At 37.2% G+C, this 26,204-nt stretch overlaps 1 protein-coding gene across 9 annotated transcripts in view; it reads right to left on the bottom strand.

The window, feature by feature from the left end:
• The window catches only part of arhgap32.L (Rho GTPase activating protein 32 L homeolog), a 207,277-nt gene that overhangs the window by 4,296 nt on the left and 176,777 nt on the right, over window positions 1-26,204 (bottom strand). For all 9 annotated transcript variants that reach the window (XM_041568469.1, XM_041568468.1, XM_018224473.2 and 6 more), the window contains 11 exon segments: window positions 25,217-25,366; window positions 16,949-17,051; window positions 16,486-16,630; window positions 15,541-15,623; window positions 12,609-12,716; window positions 11,850-11,995; window positions 9,938-10,139; window positions 7,383-7,537; window positions 6,094-6,165; window positions 2,242-3,210; window positions 102-538 (listed from right to left, as the gene is read on the bottom strand). In XM_041568469.1, coding sequence (XP_041424403.1) covers window positions 102-538; window positions 2,242-3,210; window positions 6,094-6,165; window positions 7,383-7,537; window positions 9,938-10,139; window positions 11,850-11,995; window positions 12,609-12,716; window positions 15,541-15,623; window positions 16,486-16,630; window positions 16,949-17,051; window positions 25,217-25,366 — 2,570 coding nt within the window.

Below are 26,204 nucleotides of genomic sequence, written 5' to 3' on the forward strand. Positions count from 1 at the left end.
AATTAAAAAATTAAAATAAAGCAAAATTCTGGAGCCTGTCAAAAAACAAATCAGTACCCTGTCATAATAAAACATGAGTATGAAAATTGTGGCTTGAATACCTGGTTTGATGAAGGACTAAGTCCAGGAGTGACTGCTGTAGGCATCTGTCCTGCCAGAGGATTATAGTTTTTCACAGGACTGTGATGGATTGTTGTAACAGAAAATGATGAAGTTGTGCTTGGTGGAGTAGCTGGAGATGTTTTCCTAGATATGACTGGAGGACTGGCCGCTGGTGTTGCAGGACCAGATCGCAGTGGCTCTGGAGACATTTTTGGTGAGAACTCAAGAAGTGGTTTGTCCTCTGGTACTGATGGTGGAGGGGGCAGATCCATGAACTGCATAAAAGAAGGTTTTTTATTGGCAGATGCCTGTTGAGCAGATTCAGCCAATGCTAATGCCAGCATCCGTGCAGGATTCTTTGGAGGAGGTGGAGGTGGAATGATAGAAACACTACTGACATGGGACAGTTCTTGGGGAGATTCTGAGGCAGAAGCTCCTGTGAAAATGAAAATAGCATCAGTAAGGTTAAAATATTTTTTATGCAAATTACCTACTGTTACACATCATGTAGCATTTGTGCATAATTAATACATGTTTATTCTACTAAGGGTGACTTCTTTGTGCTACTGTTTAAAACAACAAAAACTAATTACTGCCTCTGCAAAACTTTAGTTAGGAGCTCCACCTACTTATGATACATTTGTTAGTTATTTCCATTATTTTCAATATTGAAAAAACACAATACCCATTGTTTTTTAGGTAGGTTGTAAGCTAGCAACAGCAGTGGGGTTAGGTTGCAGCCTCCCACAGAAACTACTGGAATAAAAATGAATTACTTTAGAAACACATTACTGTGTTTCCTATCTGGTGCGGGTCCCTGCTAAGGAGACTGGACCAAATCTCCTGCTTCACATATTGTCACTAGGAGCACAGAAAGGGGGAACCGAATATGGAAATTCGATTTGTTTTTAACCTCAGCACTCCTGGGTTTCTCTTATTTTAGGTTTCTTTATTATATTTCAACTTTTGTAGAAAATTTAAAAAATACTTTGTTTCTCTATACACTGCCATCGTACCTGTATTTTAAATATGTGTTTAATTCACAATGGCTGTTAAATTAATATTATTTTAAATTAATATCTTACCTTGAGGGGAAGTTTTTCTGTGTTTACTATCTGGTTTGTGTCCTTGCTAAGGAGACTGGACCAAATCTCCTGCTTCACATATTGTCACTAGGAGCACAGAAAGGGGGAACCGAATATGGAAAGTCGATTTTTTTTTTTAACCTCAGCACTCATGAAGGACACACTACTTGATCCTATCAAAGCTGCATTTATCCATATTCATGGCAAAATAATCCTACTGGGTTTATTTAAAGTTTAAAAATTGTTTAGTAAAATTCAGGTACCCCCAGATCCCAAGCATTCCGCATAATTGATGCTATACCTGTATAGCCTAAACCCATGTGCAACAAAAAATTATGCCACCTTAAAAGTGTGCTGTGTGCAAATACAATTTGCAAAGCTACAACTGTCTGGAATATTATACTGTGAAATGTGAATTTTTATTCTTGTTTGTGCAATTTTTTTTTCCATATAAGACTTTTATTCTGATGCAGAGAAAACAATGACCCTGCTTAATGTATACAGCAACAGGTAAGAGTCTGATGTGCCTGTCACTACACACACGGACAGGGTGGATTTTGGGCAGGAAATGCAAACTAACCCTAAACTATACTGCATCAGTGCTGTAAAACATGCTTAACATCACTTTGTGATCACTTCATATACAAAAGTATGGGACTAAATAATCAAGTTTTTCCATCAAACAGAACCTGAAATGGACCTTGTTTATTAATGGTATACTCTAGAACACAGTTAAATAGTAACATTATTCCATTAAAGTACATGCATACAGGCATTTGTAAAACTATTCTTCAGCCCTCCTCCATAAAAAGCAATATTTGTAAATTACCGCCAGGAAAAGCCAGTAGAGTAGAACTGTAAATGCAATCTGTTTCAACATTGCATTTCTGATTTTCTGGTTCTGGGTTTCTCTTATTTTAGGTTTCTTTATTATTGTTCAATTTGTGTAGAAAAGTTACTTTGTTTCTCTATATACTGCTATAGTACCTGTATTTTAAATGTGTTTTCTTCACAATGGCTGTTAAATTAATATTATTTTAAATTAATATCTTACCTTGAGGGGAATTAGGAGGATGAGCTTTGTTCTGATTTGCTCTCGACAATTCTGTATCATCGTTCTGATATGCTGCAGCTACATTTGTAGTACCAAGTTCCAGGTTGTAATTTTCTATATATTCCAAGTCACTACTCTCCAGAGGCTGTGGAAATCCGTGAGTAAATATTCCTGCTTCATCTTCTCTCCCATCCTGGTTACAAGTAATTACAGGAGTAACTGTAGACCATGGATCTGCTGTTGCGGACGAGGATGAAAGGTTGGCATCCACCAATTTACAACCATAATATGTTTCAGATTCTCTAGAATTGGTACTACTTTCTCTGTTCCAAATAATTGACTGGGAGGCAGCAGAATTGCCTGGCATACTTCCAATCATTTCTGATACCCGACTAGGGAGAGAGATGCTGACAGGATCTGAGATGGTTAATGGAGGAGATCGAACTGCTTTACGCCCCATTTTAGGTGACAAGGCCTGCACAAATTTTTCTGCAAATGATGCAGTTTTGGATACTTTATCTGTACTAGGACTGCGGTCGGGAGATAGAAATGGACTAATAACCTTGTCTTGGAAAGGAGAGAGAGGTTCACAGCCGGTGACACTGCCTGGGTTTTGTGAACCACTTTGCAACTTATCCTTGCCATTGCTAGCAAAAATGTCAAGCTGAAAAAAATTGTCTGGTCCTTCAGAGTCCAGCTGGTGAGGGCTGCACTGAAAAGACATTGGGTCGAAGTCCAAAGTGGCCATACCAATGTCTGGTGGGCTGAGATCCTCATCCTCCGGAGAGCGTCCTGACAGCATAGCAGGGACATGAATCAAACCCTCATCCCCATCGCTATCATGGTCACGGGGCAGATTATCATAGGAGTTGCAGCGGTTGCAGCTATCCAGAAGGTCCCCATTATATGAAGCAGACAGAGCATCGCTGCTGGAACGAGGGCGACGTGGACGAAACAGCTTTGACTCTCCTGGAAGTAGTTAAAAATTTTTAGTGTTAATTAAAATCTATTCTGCTTATTTAAATTTTCAACATATTTTTTTTTTTTGCTCAGAAAGTTTATTTAAGACCGTATACACATATACATTACAAGGAATGTACACACTATAAACAGATTTACATAATCTACACATATTGTTGTAATTTAACATGTTGTTTTGCGTTGCAAAATTCTGTAGTTTATTATTGTTAAAAAATGCAGCCTGACTAGTTGCGCTGCTGTCCATGACATCATGGTTCATCTAAAGTGAAAATCGGCCCATGACAAACCCAAAGAATACACAATACAAAAGATCATAGTCGTGCAATCTATGGATCTTGTTTTAAGAAAACAAAACTAAAAAAAATTTTGTAGGGAAAATAAAAACTTTTTCTAAAATTAACAAGATTGACAATATCTTAATCTTGCTTGCATTTTTTGCCTCTGATTGCGCAACTACAATCTTCACTGACAAATCACCCCCCTAAATGAACACAGGATGTATACAGGGATTGTGCACATTCATGTACATTTTCAACAGTGATGGAGAGCTTACAGATACTGTCATAGTATATAGTAATATATTTAATTTTGAAATCTGACATGAGGCTAGACATATTGTCAGTTTCCCAGCTGCCCCTAGTCATGTGACTCTGATAAACTTCAATCACTCTTTACTGCTGTACTGCAAGTTGGAGTGATATCAGCCTCCCTTTCCCCCCCAGCAGCCTAATGGTAAGGAAGGTAACCAGATAGAAGCTCCATAACACAATATAACAGCTGCCTGGTAGATCTAAGAACAGTACTCAATAGTAAAATCCAGGTCCCACTGTGACATTGAGTAGGAGAAACAACAGCCAGCCAGAAAGCAATTCCATCCTAAAGTCTTGGCTCTTTCTGAAAGCACATGACCAGGCAAAATGACTTGAGATGGCTGCCTACACACCAATATTAAAAGTAAAAAAATAATAAACTTGCTGGTTCAGTTGTTACACATTATATTGACAACATCATAAAAATCTCGACAGAATCCCTTTAACTCCTTACTTGCAGTACAAAATTGTATACGTTTCACAAACACCACACTTGGCTGATGAGCGTGGGAGTCACACACCTCTTGGATCAGCAACAAAAGGTGTGTGACCTCATGCACCAACACCTGCCAGCCAAGCACGACAAGTTCTAAAGTGAACAAGATAATTCGAAGTAGGTTAGAGGGAAGTAGCAAAAAAAACGATTACAATCATCCTAGCACAGTTTTCTGTGCATTCTGTTGTCAGCTCACACATTTCTACATTATTTGTAGGTTACATATTTTCTTTGCAGAATTCATCAAATTTGCATGGAGGCTTTAAGGTAGTCATACACAGGCAGATTTAAGCTATCGATTCGAGTGCTTTAAACCAATTTGGCAGTTTATCTGCTTGTGTATGGGGCCCTCTGACAGGACTATCTGGCTGATACTTGGGCAGATATCGATCAGGCTCAGTGTCGGACTGGCCCACAGGGATACCAGGAAAACTCCTAGTGGGTCCAGGTGTCAGTGGGCCCTCCTGCTTCAAAACATTTGGCATATTTCATGGTCAGTACCTATTTCTATAAGAACAAAGAGACTAAATAGATTGAAAATTTAGATAATAACGTAAAGAAAAGAGACTAGCAGAATAAAGGTTGCGTGAGGAGAGGAATTATAATACTACTGAGAGTGGGCCCCTTATCTAAATTCTTTTGCTGGGCCCCTGATCGAAGATTTTTGGGTGGGCCCCTGGTGTCCAAGTCCGACACTGACAGGCTGGTTTCATTTGCACTTTGGACCGAGGACCTCATCAGCTCTATGATGCAGTCCTTGCCCTGACAGCCTATATTGCAGTTGTTATAGAAAGCTAGGTATTAAAGGAAAAGTTCAGTGTAAAAATAAAAACTAGGTAAATAGATAGGCTGTGAAAAATAAAAATGTTTCCAATATAGTTAGTTAGCCAAAACTGTAATGTATAAAGGCTGGAGTGACTGGATGTCTAACATAACACATTACATTTTTGGCTAACTAACTATATTAGAAACATTTTTTGTTTTGCACAGCCTATCTATTTACACAGTTTTTGTTTTTACACTGAACAATTCCTTTAAGGAAAGCCCAAATGAAACACACTGTAGGCCAATAACAGCCTATGATTTACTTAATCTGCACAGATTACATAATATGTAATGGGATGCTATATAATTTTTTTAGCCTTAAAACAATGTATATTATTTATTGAATGTAGTATGGTTTATTAAGTGTTTAGCATTGGAAAATCCCTATCAGTGCGTCAAAGTTATTGCCACTTTTCTTCTTTTATAAATTTTCTAGCATACATGAGCCGGTCTGGTGTCTCCCAGTCATGTGATCATTGTTTATTCGCACTACAAAAAGAGTCAGTCATGTGAAATACCTTTGTTTTCTTATATCAGAACCCTGCTTTCTAATGATTTTTTTTTTATACAAAAAATGAAGATGAGAGAGAACAAACAGCAGCATAAGCGTATATTATCCATGCAGCTGTTCCATAGTTCCCCGGTATTGAAGGTCTTATTAGAGACCGCAGACATGCCTTTCTACTCTACACAGAAAGGTGTACTCCTGAGTTCCTGTGGATAACCTTTATACCATGTGTAAAAGTTTTATTAAGCTTGCAATAAATTCAACAAAACTGCTACTAAACTATTTTGATGTAAATATTAAGCATGTATATTAAAATTCTCCCTTATAAGGGTACTGGGGTGACGATATGAAGCAAAAGCCTAGTTTACGTTTTTCATTCTGTGCAATAGATTTCTATTCTTGCTAAAAATTAAGAACTTTGGGGACTCTAAATAAAATACCATAATACATACCATCTGCTGCATGCAAGGAACTGAGAGACTCCTCACTTTTAGCTGAACGCATGGCGCTGCTATCTCTTCCACCTAAGGAGGAAACAATATTAAACCAGTGCCAGTAATCAGAAACAAAATAAATTGTGCCACCTAATTATAAACGTCAATGCTTATATGGCTGTCCATCTTTTCAAGTGCACATTATTCGATAGGTAAACGCTCCAATCCCACTCACATTGTATGACTATTGAGCTATAGTAATATACAAAGGTGAAAAAGGGAACTAGAATACTGTTTTCATAAGTGAACAGTCTTTAAATCAGCACTATATGATATATAGTTTACTAGAGGTCAAGTTGCCACAACTTGAGTTGTAAGATTATTTGTAACAAAGTGAAATATTTGTTCCTATGTTGTAGGCAGCAGCCTTAAGGGTGACATTATTTAGCTTAAAGGAGAAGGAAAGCTTAAAACTAAGTAAGCTTTATCAGTAAATTCTATATGAATACATAATTAAACCCTCAAAGTAATGTTGATCTGAGTCCTCTGTCAAAAGAAACACCACATGTATTTCCTTCTAGTATGTACACATTGGCTCCTGTATCAGACTTCCTGTTTTCACCCTAAACCTCCATGGTTTCGGCATGCTCAGTTTGCTCCTCTCCACCTCCATGCTGTAATCTAAGCCCATAGTTTAAGGACAAGCAGGGAGTGATGTCACAGCAAGATAATATGGCAGCTGCTATCCTAAACAAGCAGAGACGGTGTCTAGAGCGGTTTACTCAGTTATGGAAAAGCAATGTAAAGAATTAAAAATGGTGTTCTAGCTTGCACTGTTGAGGCAAGCTATTGGCAATTAACTGCCTTGGTAGTTTTCCTTCTTTAAAGCGAAAATATGCACCTGACTTACAAGCAACAAAACATCTATCCACTACTTGCAGGCACACAGAAAAAAAAATTGTGCTCCAGATCTTAGCCATGTTTTTTTTAACTATTATAGGAAGGACAGTAGTACCACTACACACCCGGTCTACTTCTTCTACTATCTGTGATCTACTATCACAGATAGGAGAAGTAGACCAGGTATGTAGTGGTACCACTGTAATCCTGCCTATAACAGTGATAGTAGAAAAAGCAGACCTAGCATCTGTGGTGGGGGGGGGGGGATCAAGAAGTGTAGTGGAGTCCTATCATAGTTCCTCTGAATGGTTATAGCATGGATATATTTTTGTTGTAGCCTTAAAATCTTGTGAAGTAAATATGCCACAAGTCAGAATTACCCTTGTGAATTAATAGCTGCAAATTACCTGCAAATGCCATGGACTTCATTTCCAAAGGCTCACTTGGATTTCGCTGTAGTTTGCGTTTAGACATGGATGATGAAGACGAAGATTTGCCTATGTTAAAAAAAGAACGCCAGCTTCCAACAGGAGATTTTTTCATTTTACTTGGTGGTCTTTTTCTAAGAAAAATAAAAACAAAATAGAAGGTAATAAAGGTTTATGAAACAAAAGAAGAAAGAGAAGCTGCTAAAATCAGATCCATGCATGGAGCCTTAACTATTATGGTTCTATAATTCTGCAAATTGACATTCAGTATTGTCAATTTAGGTTAATTTTTTACTACATTTGTGTATGCAACAGAAAACAATTCTTTGGACTATATATTTGTTGTTACAGACAGTTCACTTCTGGCAACTGTGTTTGCCCATTGCAAATATGATCCCTAGCTATATTGATCCCCTGCACGGTCTACTTACATAACAAGGTAACTGAATGATGTAATAACCTCAGAGTATTTATCTTGTTTTGTGAGCCTTCTAATAGGTCAAGGGGGAGGGCAAAACAATACGAAAGTGTAGTAGGTTTATTGCTGCACCATGGACTTTGCACAGTGTTGCAAATCATGTCACAACAACATAAGCAACCAATCGTATTTGTTCAATAAACAGCAAGATCTTTTGTTCAACAGAGTTGCAGACAAATGTTGTATAAGCAGATAAGCAGTAACAATGTCAAGGAGACTTTTAGAGCAGGCAGACAGCTCTTGCAGTTTTCAATTTCCCTCCCACAGCCCAAACAGGCAATTAGTGTAAAGTGCTCATGCTGAAACGGACCCTAGTGGGGATTATTTACTAATATTGGATATATCTGCACCAGCACAGTAACCAATAACAATGAGAGATTTCATTCTTTTTTTTTTTCCTATAGACTGATAAACACCAATAATTATGGGGTAATGCCCTGCTGCAAATGTTGCCCTTTGTTAGTAATGAGATGCAGTGTGACTGTGATAGAGCTAAATTCGATTTAAAATTCACTGAAGAAGGAAATGATGTGCATGCGGAACATTCTTTGTACTTACAACAAATGTTTAAGGACATACTATTATTGGGGTTTTTTTGCACTACGACTAAATCTACTCACTATAGATGTGAAAAACATGAGCAGCACATAGGAATTAACTTGTTTCATCAGAAAATAATCTAAGGAATACCCTTGTAGGATTTCGAGTGCTCAGCCATTCAGGGTCTCTGCTTCATTGTGTTTTACATTTCATAACGTACCAAATGTTTTCAATGGGTGACAGGCCTGGTCTGCAGACAGGTCAGTTTTAGGTCAGGTTTAGGTAAATTTTAGGTCAGTGTGCACCCCGACTCTATTACTACAGAACCATGCAGTTGTAATACATTCAGATTACAGTTTCGCATTATCTTGGTGAAATAAGCAAGGCTTTCCCTGAAAAAGACATCTGGATGATAGCATATGTTGCTCCAAAAGCTGTAGTTATCATTCAGCATTAATGGTGCCCTCCCAGACGTGCAAGTTACCTATGCCATAAGCCAGACAGTCCTTCTTGTGTTTTACCCAGAAGACATGGTGTCCATGATTTCCAATTTGATTTGTCAGATCACAAGACAGTTTTCCACTTCAACTCAATCCATCTTCGAGGAGCTTGGGCCCAGAGAAGGCATCACCATTGCATGGTAGAATTTTAACTTGCATACATGGATGCAGTGAGGAACCAAGTTCATGAACAATGGTTTTTGGAAGTATTCCTGAGGCCATGCAGTGATTTCCACTACAGAATTAGGTCTGTTTTTCTGCAGTGCTGCCTGATGGCCCAAAGATAACTGACATCCAATATTGTATTTTAGCCTTGCACACAGAGATTTCTCTGAATCTTTTAATGTTATTATGTAATGTAGATAATAAAATTTCCCAAATACTTTGCAATCTTATAGTTGAGGAGTGTTATTCTTCAATTGTTGCAAAATGTGCCCGTGCAGTGTATTATAGAGTGCTGTACCTTCTTTACTTCTGAGAGGCCCAGACTCTATGGGACACACTCTTTTTTAACACTGCACAACTTTTCCAGACATTTTTGCCCTAACTTTTTTGAAACATGTTGTTGGCATCAAATTTAAGATGAGCATATATTTTTCATAAAATAATAACTCAAGTTTTCCAGTGTCCCTACATTTGTAAAATCGGGTTGCAGAATCAAGTGTTCATAATCTTTTGAGATAAATAACTTTAGGCTGGGGAGTTAAGCGTGCACCCAATAATAAGAAATTCATTTATACCCCAGCATGCTTGGAAGCCTGACTTCAAGCAGGCAATGTAAACAGGGAGCCCTGTACTATTTTAATAAATCTGAAGGTTGATCCTATCCCAAAATACAAACACTGAAAAGCTGGGAACAAGCTCTAGGGAGTCTATAACAGAAGAATGTACACATTACTTATTTCCTACCAAATCACTTGCATTTAGATGCATATGGTTATCATAAACTGTTATTTAAAAAATAAAACCAATCATAATCAGTTTAATCTAGCATACTAGAAAACAAGCAACCGTACCTTTCAGAAGGGAAGTCTATTACAGTGTGGAATCTGCCCTGCAAAGCAGCTGGTCCCTCGCCCACCTCAATGTACCTGCTGTCACCCACAACAGGGGAATTGATTTGTGCCTGTGTCCTTGCTTGAGCCTCTTCAAGACTAAGTAGCTTTGTAGATGGAGAAGACACCAACAGCGACTTGGGTCGGGACAAAGAAGTGTGACCTAAAAATAGAAAATCTAGTTTGTGGCAACATACACAACCCATTTCTTTATACAAAAAATCAACATAAAAGTGCACAATATTCAATAGAATGCAGTGTGGTTAATAGAGTAGTTGGATTATGAGCTTGCAAATAACTTTCTTCCTGCATGTGAAGTCTAACTTTTGATATATTTATTCACTCAAGAAACTATCTTGCGAGAATGGGGCAGACTAGGATATAACTGAAGCACTACAGCTAATGCTTAAAGGGATACTGTCATGGGAAAACATGTTTTTTTTTCCAAAACACATCAGTTAATAGTGCTACTCCAGCAGAATTCTGCACTGAAATACATTTCTCAAAAGAGCAAACAGATATCCAATTTTGAAATCTGACATGGGGCTAGACATTTTGTCAATTTCTCAGCTGCCCCATGTCATGTGACTTGTGAAAATGGAGAAATGGATTTCAGTGCAGAATTCTGCTGGAGCAGCACTATTAACTGATTCATTTTGAAAAACATTTTTTTTCCCAAGACAGTATCCCTTTAAGCATCAGGGAAGACAAACATCACTCAACAGAATTAAGAAACTGCTTGGCTATATTACAAAAGCAGCAAGTAGAACAGGAAAAACAAAAATGGAACCTGACATTTTCTAAGCATTACTATAAGCGGATATATGAATAGTGTAATGTTTACACTGCTGACATAAACTTGCTTCTCTTGTAGGGAAAACCTAGTCTTATACTATAGGTAGTTTATATTGCATCTCATTCTGTCCAGGGTGAGGTTGTTTAGCAACTTAAGCTACTCTGAACTGCAAGTTATTTCATGTTTAGGCAGCAACCTGGATTCTATAGACTGCTTATTATTATTATATCTAAAATAATAACAATCGGTAATGTAAAATATATGGATATTATAAGTTACCGAGGCGTTCCATGACCATATAAAATAGTGTTTTTATACAGGTCATGAAATTTAGAGGAGACTTCTAATATACTCATATTTTGCAAAAGGGTGTACTTTATTTAATATAATACAGTAAGTCATGTGACAGAAATGACATCACTAAGCTCCTTTGATTATAACTGATGACATCGCTAAGCAGATTTTATAAAGATATAATTTACAGGATATTCATAGCATATATATATATATATATATATATATATATATATATATATATATATATATATATATATATATATATATTTATTTATTTATAAAAATGTACAAAGCAAACCGTACTCACACGACTCTAAAGTGAAAAACAAAAGTTGTGTCTGACTGGTAAGTAGACAATAAGAGGAAGGCCCTACTATGAAACAAAGGTTTTATAGATGTCTATACTTGTCATGCACTGCATCAATTAAATGTCTTGTGTTATCTTGAAATTTCCAATACATATTTGAACTAGAATTTAAATGCATATAATGCAACTAACAAATATATGACAACTTATTAAAATTGTATGTGATCTTATATTCTTATGTTTCCTTCACCACTGATCACGACACAAGACAAATTGGTCATTCATGAAGACTAACAGATATATTTAGCTATATTTAGAGCCTAAAATCTTGAATAACCATAATTATACCTAAAACCAGATTCATAGACCAAATGGCTAAAGCAAATGGTTAAAATGAAGCTCTATCAAGCAATATGAGAAAAATAGTTTTGCAAGCCTATATACATTTTATCTAATATTTAAGAAGTACTTACCTGCTCCTTCCCGTATCACAGAACTAAGCTTAGCACTAAAGAGAACCTCCACATGGTTTAGGATAAATTCTACTACCACAGACTGTATGCGTACTTCCATGAAAGCTGCAGTACCACTGAAACATGCAGACTCAATCTGTTTTGACCTAAAAATAAAAATAACTCAAGTTGGAAAACAGCCGGTTATAGGTTAGCTTCTTTATTCACAGAGATGCTGACCAGTCATAATCGCTATTCTGCTTGCCCAGTATATTTGGAGGTAAGCGAATAATGCACGTATATTGCGCCTTGCAAAAGTATTAAGGCATTTTGTAGAATAACAAATCCTACACTGAAATGTTGTTCCCTGTGATATTTTTAATTTCAAAGCAGAGGCTTAAAATTAGTTTAACTAATTTTGTGCTCGAAAAAAAGAAAAAAACAGAAATATGCTGCTTGATAATAATGCAGTCCTCAATGTTTTCAAACGTTCTATAGAAACCTTTTGAAGAAGAGAAAAATTCAGCTTGAAGTCATTTTGGGTATGTATTTGAATACTGTTTAGGAATGATTTTTGGGAAGTGCTGATACTTACCCCAAGACTTGTTATTACTTCAAAACATGTCTCTACAAAATATCAGTGTGCCAAGATTGAATACTTATGCCAACAGCATATTTCAATTTCATGTTTTTTTAAAGTCACATTAAAAGAGAAAAAAGATCAGCAGAGGTGTATGTAAAGCTTTCACTACTGAATACTAGGAAGATTTGGTACTATACCGGAGCAGGTTGGGGGCCCAAACGATTGCCAAATTCTTAGTGTGCATATTGGTGATGGAGCAGTATGTTGCAAGTCTTGATAAGTGCCGCATAAGGAACTCCAGTGTTCTAAGAAAAAAAGTGAAATAGACACTAATGATCTAAAATTCAAAAGCTATATGATCTGTTATCTAGGAACCCATTATCCAGAAAGCTCTGAATTACAGGAAGGCCATCTCCCATAGACTTCATTGTAATCAAATATTGATTTTTATTATTAGGTTTATAGTGTTGTTATTCAAATTACAAAAATACTCCAAACATTTAGCATTCTGAACAACAGGTCCCATACCTGTATAAATGAGAACCAGCGCAACCCACATGTTGACACTCAAACATATACCATAGAACTGTACGAACCTGAACTGATCCGGAGTCACTATTCTGGATCAGTTCAGAGCTGTTGAAAATAAATCTCTTAACCTGGTAACAGTATCATTTAAAAACGTTCATTTTGAACTGCTCCCACTGCAGTGAGGAACGGGTTAATGTCATGGCAAAACAATGAAAAACAGTGAAGAACGGCAGAAGAACAGAGCTAAGAACAAAACTACATCTTTTAGTGTCAATATGACTGCTAGGTCTCTCGATTGGTGTGGTTTAAAAACGCAGTTCATAAATTGATCAATATATAATTATTTTTATTATAATATTATAAAGAGGTATAATTATGTATGAGTAAAACTGACAAAATTGCACAATGTACACAACCAAATCATAACATATGCCAAACACAGGACTTGCTTTATGAAGAGATTTATGGTATTCATAAAGTTATCCATGTTAATAAACCCTTACAATCATGACTCTAAATAAGAAATATCCTCAATTCACTGAAAAAAACCCCAAAATGCCGCTGGATATTAAGTACTGGGTTTTCAATATGTGGATTAAGTTAGAATATGTTATATGTTTAAAATCTTTAAGTTTTTTGGACACCTTCTCAATCAGAAGGTTAGTTGCTACAAGACTTGCTTGGTTTGAAGGCAAAACTGTGTAGAGGCTGGCTATCGCATATCCCTACAGAGGTACAGGAATGTTTATGAGGTTGCCTTTGCAAAGAGCTTCTACATCTCAGTTGAATCTAACCAGTTTCCTTAAAGAGATACTGTCATGGGAAAAAAAAAATTCTGCTCCAGCAGAATTCTGCACTGAAATCCATTTCTCAAAAGAGCAAACAGATTTATTTATATTCAATTTTGAAATCTGACATGGGGCTAGACATATTGTCAATTTCCCAGCTGCCCCAAGTCATGTGATTTGTGCTCTGGTAAACTTCAATCACTCTTTACTGCTGTACTGCAAGTTGGAGTGATATCACCCCCTCCCTTTCCTCCCCCCCAGCAGCCAAACAAAAGAACAATGGGAAGGTAACCAGATAACAGCTCCCTAACACAAGATAACACCTGCCTGGTAGATCTAAGAACAACACTCAATAGTAAAAACCCATGTCCCACTGAGACGCATTCAGTTACATTGAGAAGGAAAAACAGCAGCCTGCCAGAAAGCATTTCTCTCCTAAAGTGCAGGCACAAGTCACATGACCAGGGGCAGCTGGGAAATTGACAAAATGTCTAGCCTCATGTCAGATTTCAGAATTCTGCTGGAGCAGCACTATTAACTGATTCATTTTGAAATCCCTTTAAGGCAAGTTTTGGGCTGTAATACAATCAAGGGCTTATATAAATCAGTCAAGCTTATACTGTGCTCCAACATTAAGCACTTCTGTGCCAGTCTGGTCCAGAGTTTTTGCCTGTCTTTGTTGACATTCTTTGGATTCACTGATTCTGACCTTGGCCTGTTTACCAGACTGTTTCTGCAAATTGCCATATCACTGGACAGAGATTAGCCTATGGCCACCAGCCTGCCACTTGCCCTAACCACTAGCCTGTTATTAAGTCATACTCAATAAGCAAGCAATGCTTGAGAGGGCTATGTTGATGACAGGAGCACTCCAGAAATAGAGTAGCAGCTAGGGCTAAGGTTTGAAGATTGCTTTTTCTTACAAAATAATAATAATAATGCCCAAAAATAACGGTGACAATAACATATTACATACAAAAGAGAACAAGTTATTTTGCCAATTAAATCAGAGAGGTGGGGGGAATTGAGTACAGGAAAATTGTGCCTATGAATGCAGAATTATGAAAAGCAGACATACAGTCACAACAGTAGATGAAAGGCCTCACAAATCATGTCTTTTCATGATCACCTTTTTTCCTAAACATTCCTTAATGCTACATGGGCAAGAAAGTCTTGATAAAGGCGCAACTGTATTAGACTGCAATTTCTTACCAACCAGGCATATTTACGTTATTTACAGTTTTTTTCCCCTCAGGTTAGCAAAAATGTTACATGAAAATGAATGTACCCCTAAATAGTTTAACTTGCAGGCATTTGCAAAATTTTGCTCTGCCCTATTACCCATGTTGCCTTATGAATTCCCAGTGACATGCATGTGAGCAAAGTGGCATGAACAGCAAACGTAATCACATGCAAAAATTTATCAGCAAGGGCTAATAGGGCTAAGCTGTTATGGTAGATGGGCAAGAATAAGCTGGCACATTATGGTCAAATGGTGTATTTATAAGCAACTTACATCTAAATATTACAATAATATCATGAAGCATTGACAAAGATGTACATTTGTAGGCAAATATTTTAGCATGAGTTTTCTAGATGCGACATTCTTCTTTCAAAATATTTAATATGAATTAACACAAAATACCTAGAGCATATAAAAAACTACCAATGCCTATTTTTTGTCATAGTACATTATTAAAAAAAAAAAAAAAAAGAGTTTTTAATATTATGATGTATGTTCATTGATCAAACGTGAAAGTATAAACACAAACAACTTAAAACACACACATTTTGGGCTTTCTGAACTAACCTGTAATGAGGTGGGGGAAGCTGTTGGATAACATCATGAATTTTCACTAGTCTCTCTTCATCGGAGGCCGCTGACACAGCATCCTGATAGAAGAGTAGGCACAGCATTGGGAGTCAAATAATTGACAAAGTGGTTAAATATAAGGCCCTACCGACCATTTCCAAATACTTGTTAGAATTGTTTATGTCTGTACCTGACAAGCCAAGCACTGTATATTTTACATTTACAGGTTTTGTTCAATAATGTGAATCATATATTGCTAAGCAATGCACAACCCTTAAAGGAACAGTTCAGTGTAAACATAAAATCTGGGTAAATATAAAGGCTGTGCAAAATGAAAAAAAAAGTTTCTAACATACATACTATAAAGGCTGGAGTGAGCGGAAATAGAACAGAACACTACTTCCTGCTTTGTAGCTCTCTAACTCTGGTCAGCGAGTAAGAGGGGCCACTTAGGACATAACTGTTCAGTGTTTGCAATCATTTTGACCCTTGTGCCACCCCTCCTCAAGTCACTCATTGGTTACTGCCTGGTAACTAATCAGTGGAAGCCAAGAGAGCTGCAAAGCAGGAAGTAATGTTCTGGCTATCAAGTCACTCCAGCCTTTATAGATTACATTTTTGAAAAAATTTTTTATTTTGCACAGCCTATTTAGCCAGTTTTTATTTTTATACTGAACAATGCCTCTAAGGGGTAATGTAATAAAAGGTGCAAACTTGGTACTTGTGGGTGGCAAAAAATTTCTTGCTGCAAAAAAATTTGGAACTAACCATAAAATGCAAGTAACTTTTTCAGCAGTAAAACATTTGTCCAAAACAATACTACCTTAGAGAATATCAGTATTTAGCAACTCCTTACTAGAAAAAGAACATGTCAAAAGAGGAAGGATTAGGTATCAACATCAAAGGGCTGTTATAAAGCTCAGAATATTGGTATATACTTACAGAGAATTTTTCATACAATTGATATGTGAGGAGAGGGTTTGGGAGTTCCCGGAAGTATAGTTTGCAGAGAGAGCCAACACAGTGGATGTCCTGGATGTACACATCTTTAGTTAGGTCTGGAATCTGTTCAGAGTCAAATTCATGACTGGCCAGTAAAAGAAAGATATTTCGATTAAATTGAAGCCAAAGTTTTGAGACACAGCATATTGTTTTTATTTCCCAGAAAAAAAAATTATATAGCGACTTGCTGTGAATTACTATCAATGTTAAATACTGTCCTCTATAAAATGTGTGATTTGAAACACTAAAGGAATACAGTTTCATGTTAGGAAGTAAGAGCACAGCCTTTTGCACAGAACAATAATTCTCTGCATATTTGTATTCACACATGGATGGAAGCGGCCATGAAAAATAATGATGTGCCATACATATGGCACCAGCAGCAGTGCATAGATAAACTCACCGTAGTTTCTGGATGTTAGATGCGATCCCAGACAGACGGTAGATTCCATCAACAACACCATGCTTTTCTATAAACTCCGTACAACTCCTGAGGACTTGGGGGACTTGACATGCAGAAAAAAAGGTTTACAAGGTAAGAGTGATATCCAGTTGTGTTCGAGGCAAAAATCAAAAATATGCATGATCTAGTCATATTGTACATTTCTATAGTACATTTACCAAGCGTTCTATGGTAGCCCCTTGTAAAAGTTTGAGGTGGGGGTTATTCCTGCTAATTTACATGAAGAAATTCTATTATTGGGCACATTTGTTATTGTCACGACTCGCAATAGCAATAGACCATGTCCCCTGGGCCGCTCCCAAAACAGTGGGAGGCTACGTTGGGGCCAACCAGTCTGAGACAAGAGCATTTTAGACATACTATTAAGGCTACTAGCACACAGGCCATTTTCTCAGCTGGCGCATATACACCAGCATAAAAAAAAAATACGATCTGCTGTCTTGCTACCCCTATACTCCTGTGTACAGAGAAGCAGGGGATCTGCCTGCCAGTATAGGATTGCTGTGCTATAAAGCATGCTTTAGCATTTCTGCACAAATATCTGCTCTGTGTGCACACGGATAGGCCTGTGGATATTAGCACAGTTGTACTTGACGGATGGAAGTTTGCAGATTGGGTTGATATTCTGGCAAAAATATTACATTTTAAAGAAAAAAAAGAAAAAGCATGTTTTATGCTTCAGTTTATAATGCACAGTAGCATTTAATCAGCCATTTGACAATAGCCTTTAAAGGAGAAAGCAAGTGAATGTATATACTTACCTGAAACCCTGGGCCAGTGCTAATATCAGCAGAAAACTGCACTGGCCTAGGGTCATTCCAGCGAGCACCACAGAGCGATCCTCTTCCTGCTTCTTCTTTATTCAAATTTGCTGGGGCAGACACATGTGCAGTAGAATGAAAAAGCCGACTTTTTAGTTAAAGTTCGGCTTTTCCCTCTAATGCGCAGCCGCATGAAGAAGCCGGAAGAGGAGTGCTCTGTTGTGCTCACTTGTATAACCCCGGGCTGGTGAAGTTTCTGCTGACAGGAGCAACGGCCCGGGGTTTCAGGTAAGTAAATAAATTCACTTGGGGTGCCTAACATTTGGCACCCCCAAATTTGAAAGGACTGTCCTTCTCCTTTAAGCTACATAACTGAGAAAAAGCTCCCCCAAGTAAGTAGAGAAATAAAAAATAAACATTAAAATAAATAACCTAAAGTGATGCAATTTTACTCTAATAAAGTATAGCATTATATTCATATCTATACACACAAATTACACACACTTTTATACTCTTCTAACAGTTCCTCTGAGTCAGAAATAACCTGGCTAGATTGCATTCATTACTCATGATTTTCAGCTTGCTAACTTCCGTTCACATTCCTGGTGTTTGGCTTGGGTGAACAGTGATGGCACATAGTTTCATCTGGCTCTAATTATTATTTAAACTTCTATTTTTCCATGTGATTACCTCTCCTTAAAGGGAAAACACACTCCCTTTTCTACTTGAACTCATTCAGTTGTATTATGTAGAAACACTATCTGTGCTTTCAAAAATAAATATAAATTATATTTTTTTCAAACATACATACCTGATTCCAGAGACTGAAAGAAAAACATGAACTCTGATGAACCATTTTATTTCTTAGGTTCACATTGTAATGAAACTACTCCTGCACCTTGTTCCATTGTGCTCTGGAATAATTTCTGAAATTTCAGATAAGTGTTTCATTTATGCAGCCTTCCAAATTAATGGGCTCATGTAAAAAAGGGGGTATAGTTTCCTTTTATGGTCCTTAAGAATAACTCCCAGTTCTGCAGTTCTGCTATTTAGTAATGATGAATTTTAGTAAACCGTTGTAAGCCCTCACTATTTGTACTGACAAGTATCTGTCACAATGTTTACAGCTATTACCTAGTTTTTTGTATCTCACGGCAGAAAATGTTGATGCTATGCAAACAAAAGATAATAACGATGATAATACAAAAAACAGGATGTAAAAGTTATGTGAGTGTATGGGCTAAAGGTGGCAATACACAGGTCCCTTCAGACTGAGTTGGCAGTTTATTTAACGATGTATGGGGCCCTACAATGGGTTTTCCCGACCTATGGCTAGCCGTATACCAGCCAGGTTTAAAAAGCCTGTCAGAGTGAGGACCGTTTCGGTTCGTTGATGCGGTTCTCTACTCAATGGCTTGCATTTACCTTTATTGTGATCTGATCATTTGGCCCAAGGGCTAAAAGTCTGTGGCATTTATTTTATCCTTTTATCCTATTCATGAAAGAATGCAGTTTCTTTAAAGAAGCTATTGTAAAGTTTAAACCCACTAAACTGCAGCTCGGCATACCTGGGCAAATCATTTAAAACAGAAGTGCTTCCCTGTTTATAATGGCCTTTTCTTTTATATGCCACTGTTATCAAAAATGTACATTATCAGATATAAATGTAAAAATAAAAATCCTATAAAAATTACAGATTCTCAATTTCATGCCATTTATCCAAAACTCTTATATACACACCTGCTTTAAAGCTCAAAATACCATACCCTATACACTGCCATATAAATAACCAATTAGTATTTTAAGCAAACATAGCCAATGCATTAATGAGCCAAAGACCAAATGGCTGATGTCACAGCTCCAGAAGGTATCCATTATTAATGGAGATCTAGCTTGGTATGAAAAGGGATTTGTGTGCCAGATGCAGCATGAAAGACATCCATGCTTTTGGCTTCCTTGTATCACATGTAGGCTCACAGAGACTGCCAGCAGCACTAAGTATCATGTTGCAGATATTGCTCATTTGACCAGTAAGTGTTGGTCAAGGAACACCACCTACAGGTTTAGATGGAAATTTAATTTATATGCTAGGCATACAATAAGTCATCTCGGTTGCTAACTCTACCGTATCTTTTCAGGAGAAATGTAAGGGGTAAAGAAAGATCATAGTATCATCTACACTTGTCTACTGCCAAAGCTAACTGCATGTCTTTAAAAGTAAGAATGTCCTTTGTGTGCACAAACATGCAGTATCAACATGTTCCTATGCATGTAGGTAGACCCCACCATAACACATTTAAAGTACAAACATATTGAGAAACAATGGTTCTTCACACAGGTTTGTCACATACATTAGAGTGGAATAAACCGTTTAATGGTTGAGATGCATATAAATTCTTAGAATGAGAATTATTCTGAAAAGAGTTTGTAATAAATGGGTTTTAGCACTAAAAATAAATCTTCAGTTTAAGTTAAGCTGTGATTATAATAGTTAAATGAACAGATACTGGAAAAGTTGGTTTCTAATTAACATTTTCTGAATTACAAGCCATCTGCCTTTGACTATCTGGTTTTATTGCCTTTCAAAGGGATAACTTTAACAAACATTACTGTCGTGTGGTTACAAAGGAATCGAAATTCTGTTCTGCACAAGTCTGAAGCGCAATGTGAGAGCAGTACATTTGTTTCCCTAAGGTAGTCCCTAAGCAGCAGCTGTTAGCAGGTGTACAAGGAGTTCCCTAGAACTGGCTGCAATGAATGAGACAAAATGTGACCTTCCTTAGCTACCCACACACTGAATTGCATGTCTTGCATTGAGTTTACAGAAAACAGAATCTGAATACAGTGTAAACACAGATTATTGTGTCCGCAAAGCATTCCTTCTCTTCATATTAGCAGGTGTATATAAAAGTATTATCTGTTATTCTGATTTTAAATTGTATTTTTCATAGAAAATAAAAGGCCAAACACCACTAGTAGTGGTCATAAATATATTTAGAATATACTTCACTCTAGAGAGCCAAAAAGTAGTCATCAAATTAAGGCACAACATGTTCATAAGATCCTTGACCCTGCAGATTGAAGTGTATCCTGACTAATAATGAGGTATTGAGTTTGATGGTGCCTATTTTCCTGTACAAGAGCATTAGGCATTGAAAATGTAAGTGACAGACTATAGGCTATTTGGAAATTTGTAATAAATACATTTCATAATAATCATATTAACGTATGCCCTCAAAATTTGTTTCTGCCCACTAATGTTTGCTTTCAGTCCTAATTCTTTTATTTTATGCAAGAACCTGGATTGGTGACAGTCAAGTGGGTCACAGGAACACATCACTAGCGCTTGAGAAGGGGATAAAAGTTTAATGGGGTTATTTACTAAAATCTCAATTTATCTCTTTCCCCAAATAAAAAAAGCTAGACCAAACGCCCATGCCTGATTTTGCATTATTTATTAATAAATTAACTTGATTCAATCAGAACCCCCCCCCCCCCCCCAAAAATCCGATTTTGGGCTATACCCACAATAACTTCAATTTAGGAAAGGTGCCTCTCCCATTGACTTATATAGGACCTCGACAGGTCCAAGATGTAGGATTTTCGTATTTGGGCTTTTTGCAGTACTGGGGGGTAATAAATATTGAATATTTTTAGTTTTTTTTTCCTCCAAAAATGTACATTTTGCCCCAAAAAGCCCGACCGGAAAGGTTTAATAAATCCCCCCCTTAGTGTCAAGAAGGTTTGGTCAGGGAATTGGTTGAATTGGATTGCACATAAAATAAAGGGCTGGCCAAGATGGATGTCAGAGCAAAGCTCATCACAGCAAAGGTTGTTGTTTTGCCAGCAGTTTTGGGGAGTAGTTAAGTGTCACAGTAAGCTATTTGGTTTATAATTAATGTAAAACTCTGCAGTATGTATATCTGTAAATTGATGTACAGGTATGGGATCCATTATCCAGAAACTCGTTATCCAGAAGGCTCCAAATTACGGAAAGGCCTTCTCCCATAGACTCCATTTTATCCAAATAATACACATTTTAAAAATAATTTCCTTTTTCTCTGTAATAATAAAACAGCCTTGTACTTGAGGCAAACTAAGATGAATCCTTATTGGTAGCAAAACTAGCTATTGGGTTTATTTAATATGTACATGATTTTCTAGTAGACTTAAGGTATGAAGATCCAAATTACAGAAAGATCCATTATCCAGAAAACACAAGGTCCTGAGCATTCTGGATAACATGTCCCATAATAATGCAGAAAATTGGCCGACTTTTCAAATATTTCCTGGAAGATAAACTGGCAAAAAATACTTTTGGCTATAAAAGTTATCCTAAAATCCCTGACCGACAGGCACATATTGCAAGAATGGTATATTTGTGGTGTATATGTCCATAATAAAGAGACAGCTATAAATAATGAGAGGAACAGAACCATGCAAATTGGGTTTAAAGCATTCCAAACCCTCCCCCCACTGGAAGGCCAGCTGATGTTTAAAAGGCTAAAGGACAACACAGAAAAGTTACAAACTGGACAGTCTGGTTTTCCAACATCCTGGTTACAGAAAGGCAGCAAATTAGTCACCTTTTTGTGGCGTCATTGTTTCCCTTTAAAGTAACCAATGGCCATTCTGTTGCAAAGGTCAATATATACATTTCCACATTTGTATATGTTTTTGCCTGTGTTTACATTTAATGTGAACAGATGGTACATAGCATAGTACAGTTAAACTAGATTTTAAGACACCTAATCATAATTACAGTACCGACAACAATACAATATAAAAACTCTGGAGTTTCCTGCCAACATTGATTTTATCTACTACAAGAAGTAGAAGAAATATATGTGAACAGATAATGTGTTTATTTAAGATATTATACATAGTTCTTGCTAGGAGGAGCACTGTAGGAGGGCTGTATCTTTATGGGAAATCCTATTACAAATGCAAAAGCAACAAGAAGTAAAAATACAAATTAAATCATTGGAAAAGAAAAAGATAATGAGACAGTACGTCTCTCTGTCTGTGTGCATCGGGTCAGGGCTGACAGTCTCATCCTCCCCCAGAGAATGCAAATATCTGACATGCCTAGGCTATTTCCAGCAATTCCTAGACTAATCCGTGGAGCACCTCCATTACAAGGAATACAGGTCATTTGCGGTTTTATTTTTAGTAAGATTGATTTTCATTTTCACAGAATGTGTCTGTGAGAGGCAAGGCCAGCAGCTTTGGTTACGAGGAAGCATTATTGTAATGTATACGCACCCTTCAGCTGAATTTGGGCCACAATAGAACCACATCACAATGCACAAACTATGGGGGCTTAGTATTATTTTTATCCTTTATTTATATAGCGCCAACACAGTTTCCAGTTTCATCACAAGGCCTGTCCCAGTGAAGCTTACACTTGAAGGTCCCCATCACATTTGTGCAGTAAAACTGCTTATATAATTATAGGCTTTATGTGCTGTACAAATTCATATAAGCCTCTTTAGAAGCAAATATAAATCCACATAACTGATAAAATTCACAGAATATACAAACAATATGAGAAAATACAGTCAGTGTCACAGCACACCTATATGCCGGAATACTGGGCTTATACCTCTGATTTGCACACTGAATTATTCTTAAAGGCCAGTATCAAGAAATAATAATTTAAACTGTACTGTATCTGCCATCATTATTTTTCCCCAGTATTGCTTCAGATTTCAATTTAAGACTGTCTATTAAATCCTGTTATACAAGTGTGATGGGGCTGTGCCATTTCTCTAGTCAGCATTAGTGAACAGAAATCCAGATGACTATTCCTATCGGTCAATGGAATCATGATCAGTTCATTAGGTTACTGCTAATGGTCACTTGGAAGAGGACTTCTGACCATGTGAAGAGCTGGAACTTGTGGACCCTTAGGGCAGTGGCCAATGGGGAGATTTGTTGCCCGTGATTATTTATGCTTGGCTGCTGGAGAAAAATCAACCGAACATGAGTCTCGTAAAGTCGCGCAAAGTTTACTCCAAAAGCAACGTCAGTCGACTTTGCAATATGTTGGTTTTATTGCTGGTGATTTCAGTTATTTCCAATGAGACAAATTTCTGGGACGTAGCCACGCATAAATAATCGTGGGTGACAAATCTCCCCATCGGCCACTGGCCTGAGCCTACAAGTCGAACAGACCTGCCTGAATCTTAGCAGTGTGTCACTTCTAAAACCAGTTATTTAGGATTTTTAGGCAAATCTGACGTATATATTCTTTGAAAAAAACCGACTTTGGCTGGAGCATGCTACAACATACTGTATGTAACTGCATATTTGCAAACATTTAGTTCAGCCATCCCAAGTTTAATTCTCACACCTGGTTTCAGATTTTTGTGTATGGCACTTCACACAAAGCTAGTTCCCATCTAGACACACCTCACTACAAGGATGGACTGTAATTACAGCAGTCAATCACCCTGCATTGAATGCACTGGGCAATAGGTTGCTGTAGAACATTTAAATAACCAATACATTTTCATTACTCTGCATATATTAATGGTAGGGCAGTATTTTACATTAATATGTACTGATCCACTACAATAATGAACTTTGTACAGCCACTTATCTCTGTATTTCACAGATCCCTCATAAAAGAGATGACATACAGTTTGTGAACTGGTTTATATTAACCTCTTTCAGTCCATACTGTATAACTATAAAGTTCTTCAAACCAGGAATGTGAACTGGTTTATATTAACCCCTTTCAGTCCATACTGTATAACAATAAAGTTCTTCAAACCTACTGCAACGAAGAATTGTATGTTAACAACAGGGGAGAACATGTTGCTCTTATTGCATTATTGAAAATCTTTTGGGTGTTATTTCAGATAGCAAAGGACAATAGTAAAAATACAAGTATATGACTAGAACTAAAGCTGGCCAAGCATGCCCTAATTTGATCAGGCATTTTTTTCCAATTGTGACCATATTGCTGAAATAACTGGGCATTAAGGAAATGTTTGGTTTTGGCAGACTATCCAGCAGCGTGTTCAGTTTGAAAATCGAATCATCTTGGTGCGTCCAGTAATGAGGAGAGTTGTTGGTGTATGGCCACTTTAATGGTCAAGGAGACTTTATGCTACATGATATTATACCGGTACAGAAACGCACTAAAAAGAAAACTACCAGCACCCCAACAGTACCTGGAACAAACAGATGAACAAATTTGGTTTATAACAACTACTGTACTACCCAGTTTTACTATAGGAAGACTTATGTTAGATGACCTAGTTGGTGAGTGGGAGAAGGGGACTTTTCTGATTGCACACAAATGCCACATTCATCAACAGAATACAAAAAAAATCCTGAGTCTGAGTTCCACAGTTTACAGTAAAGGCTAACACAGTATATGCCCACACTGTAAATGTGATCAAACAGATTCCCAAATTTTCATTGAAATGCTTCTTACCATCCTGCCCGGAGTTAAGCAGATGTTCCCCAAGGTCACAGCCAAATACTCGCTCCCTCAGGATCCCTCTCTGCTTCAGTTTCTGTTTGCTGGGTCTGGACTTCATGAAGGTTCTTAGAAATGTGATGAGCTTGCCGTGCTTCCGGGACACTGCACAGACAGAAAACAAATCACATATTAAGGCTTTGGAATCACACTTGTTACAGACTCCGGCTCTAACTGGCACGGCCAATAAAACAGCATTTGTTTAAATGAATGGAGAACCCACCTCATTATGTGATGGAGACTTCTCTGAATTGCCTCATATAAGTACATCAACTTGTTTATTGTAGTTGTTGTATTTTTATTGCACATCAACTGTACTATACATTTATTGTATATCTTTTTAGTACAGGAGAATATTAGCCAAATGCTTATTCATTGCGCATGCCAAAATATAATTCTATAATTCGAATAATGATTTTAAATATTGTTTGGTTGTTAAAAGTTAAATAAATAAATAAAAAAGGAGAAAGATATTATCCCCCAAAACTGTGATATTAAACAGAAAGGCAGCATGTTGGAACTCCCCAACCTCATGTTCACACTGCTATTATAACATTAAAAACATATTTAAAAACATATTTAAAAGCCGAGTCCAGGGAACCCTATTCAATCTAGTAAAAATCTTCCTAAGGCACACCAGCACTGCTATCAGGATTCCCAGAGATCCAGTCTGATAATTAAAAAAGGGAGGAACCTTAATAATATGGGTGGGAATATAAGTAAGACACCCACTCAGGCAGGTATGCCCAGTTGTTTTTTTTAACCCAGTGAACACCTATGTGTATTACCCACAAAGGTTGCTGCAGCCCAAACGGAAATGCCGGAGGCTAACAGAATTAATATTTGAGTAATAGGAATTCCATTTAAGCTGCAGCTTCATCAGGACTGCGTTTAAAGCACAGGCCTTATGTTCTCACTCAATAGCACGGATAAGAAACATGCT

The sequence above is a fragment of the Xenopus laevis genome, chromosome 7L (genome assembly GCF_017654675.1).
Source record: "Xenopus laevis strain J_2021 chromosome 7L, Xenopus_laevis_v10.1, whole genome shotgun sequence".
NCBI lineage: Eukaryota > Metazoa > Chordata > Amphibia > Anura > Pipidae > Xenopus > Xenopus laevis.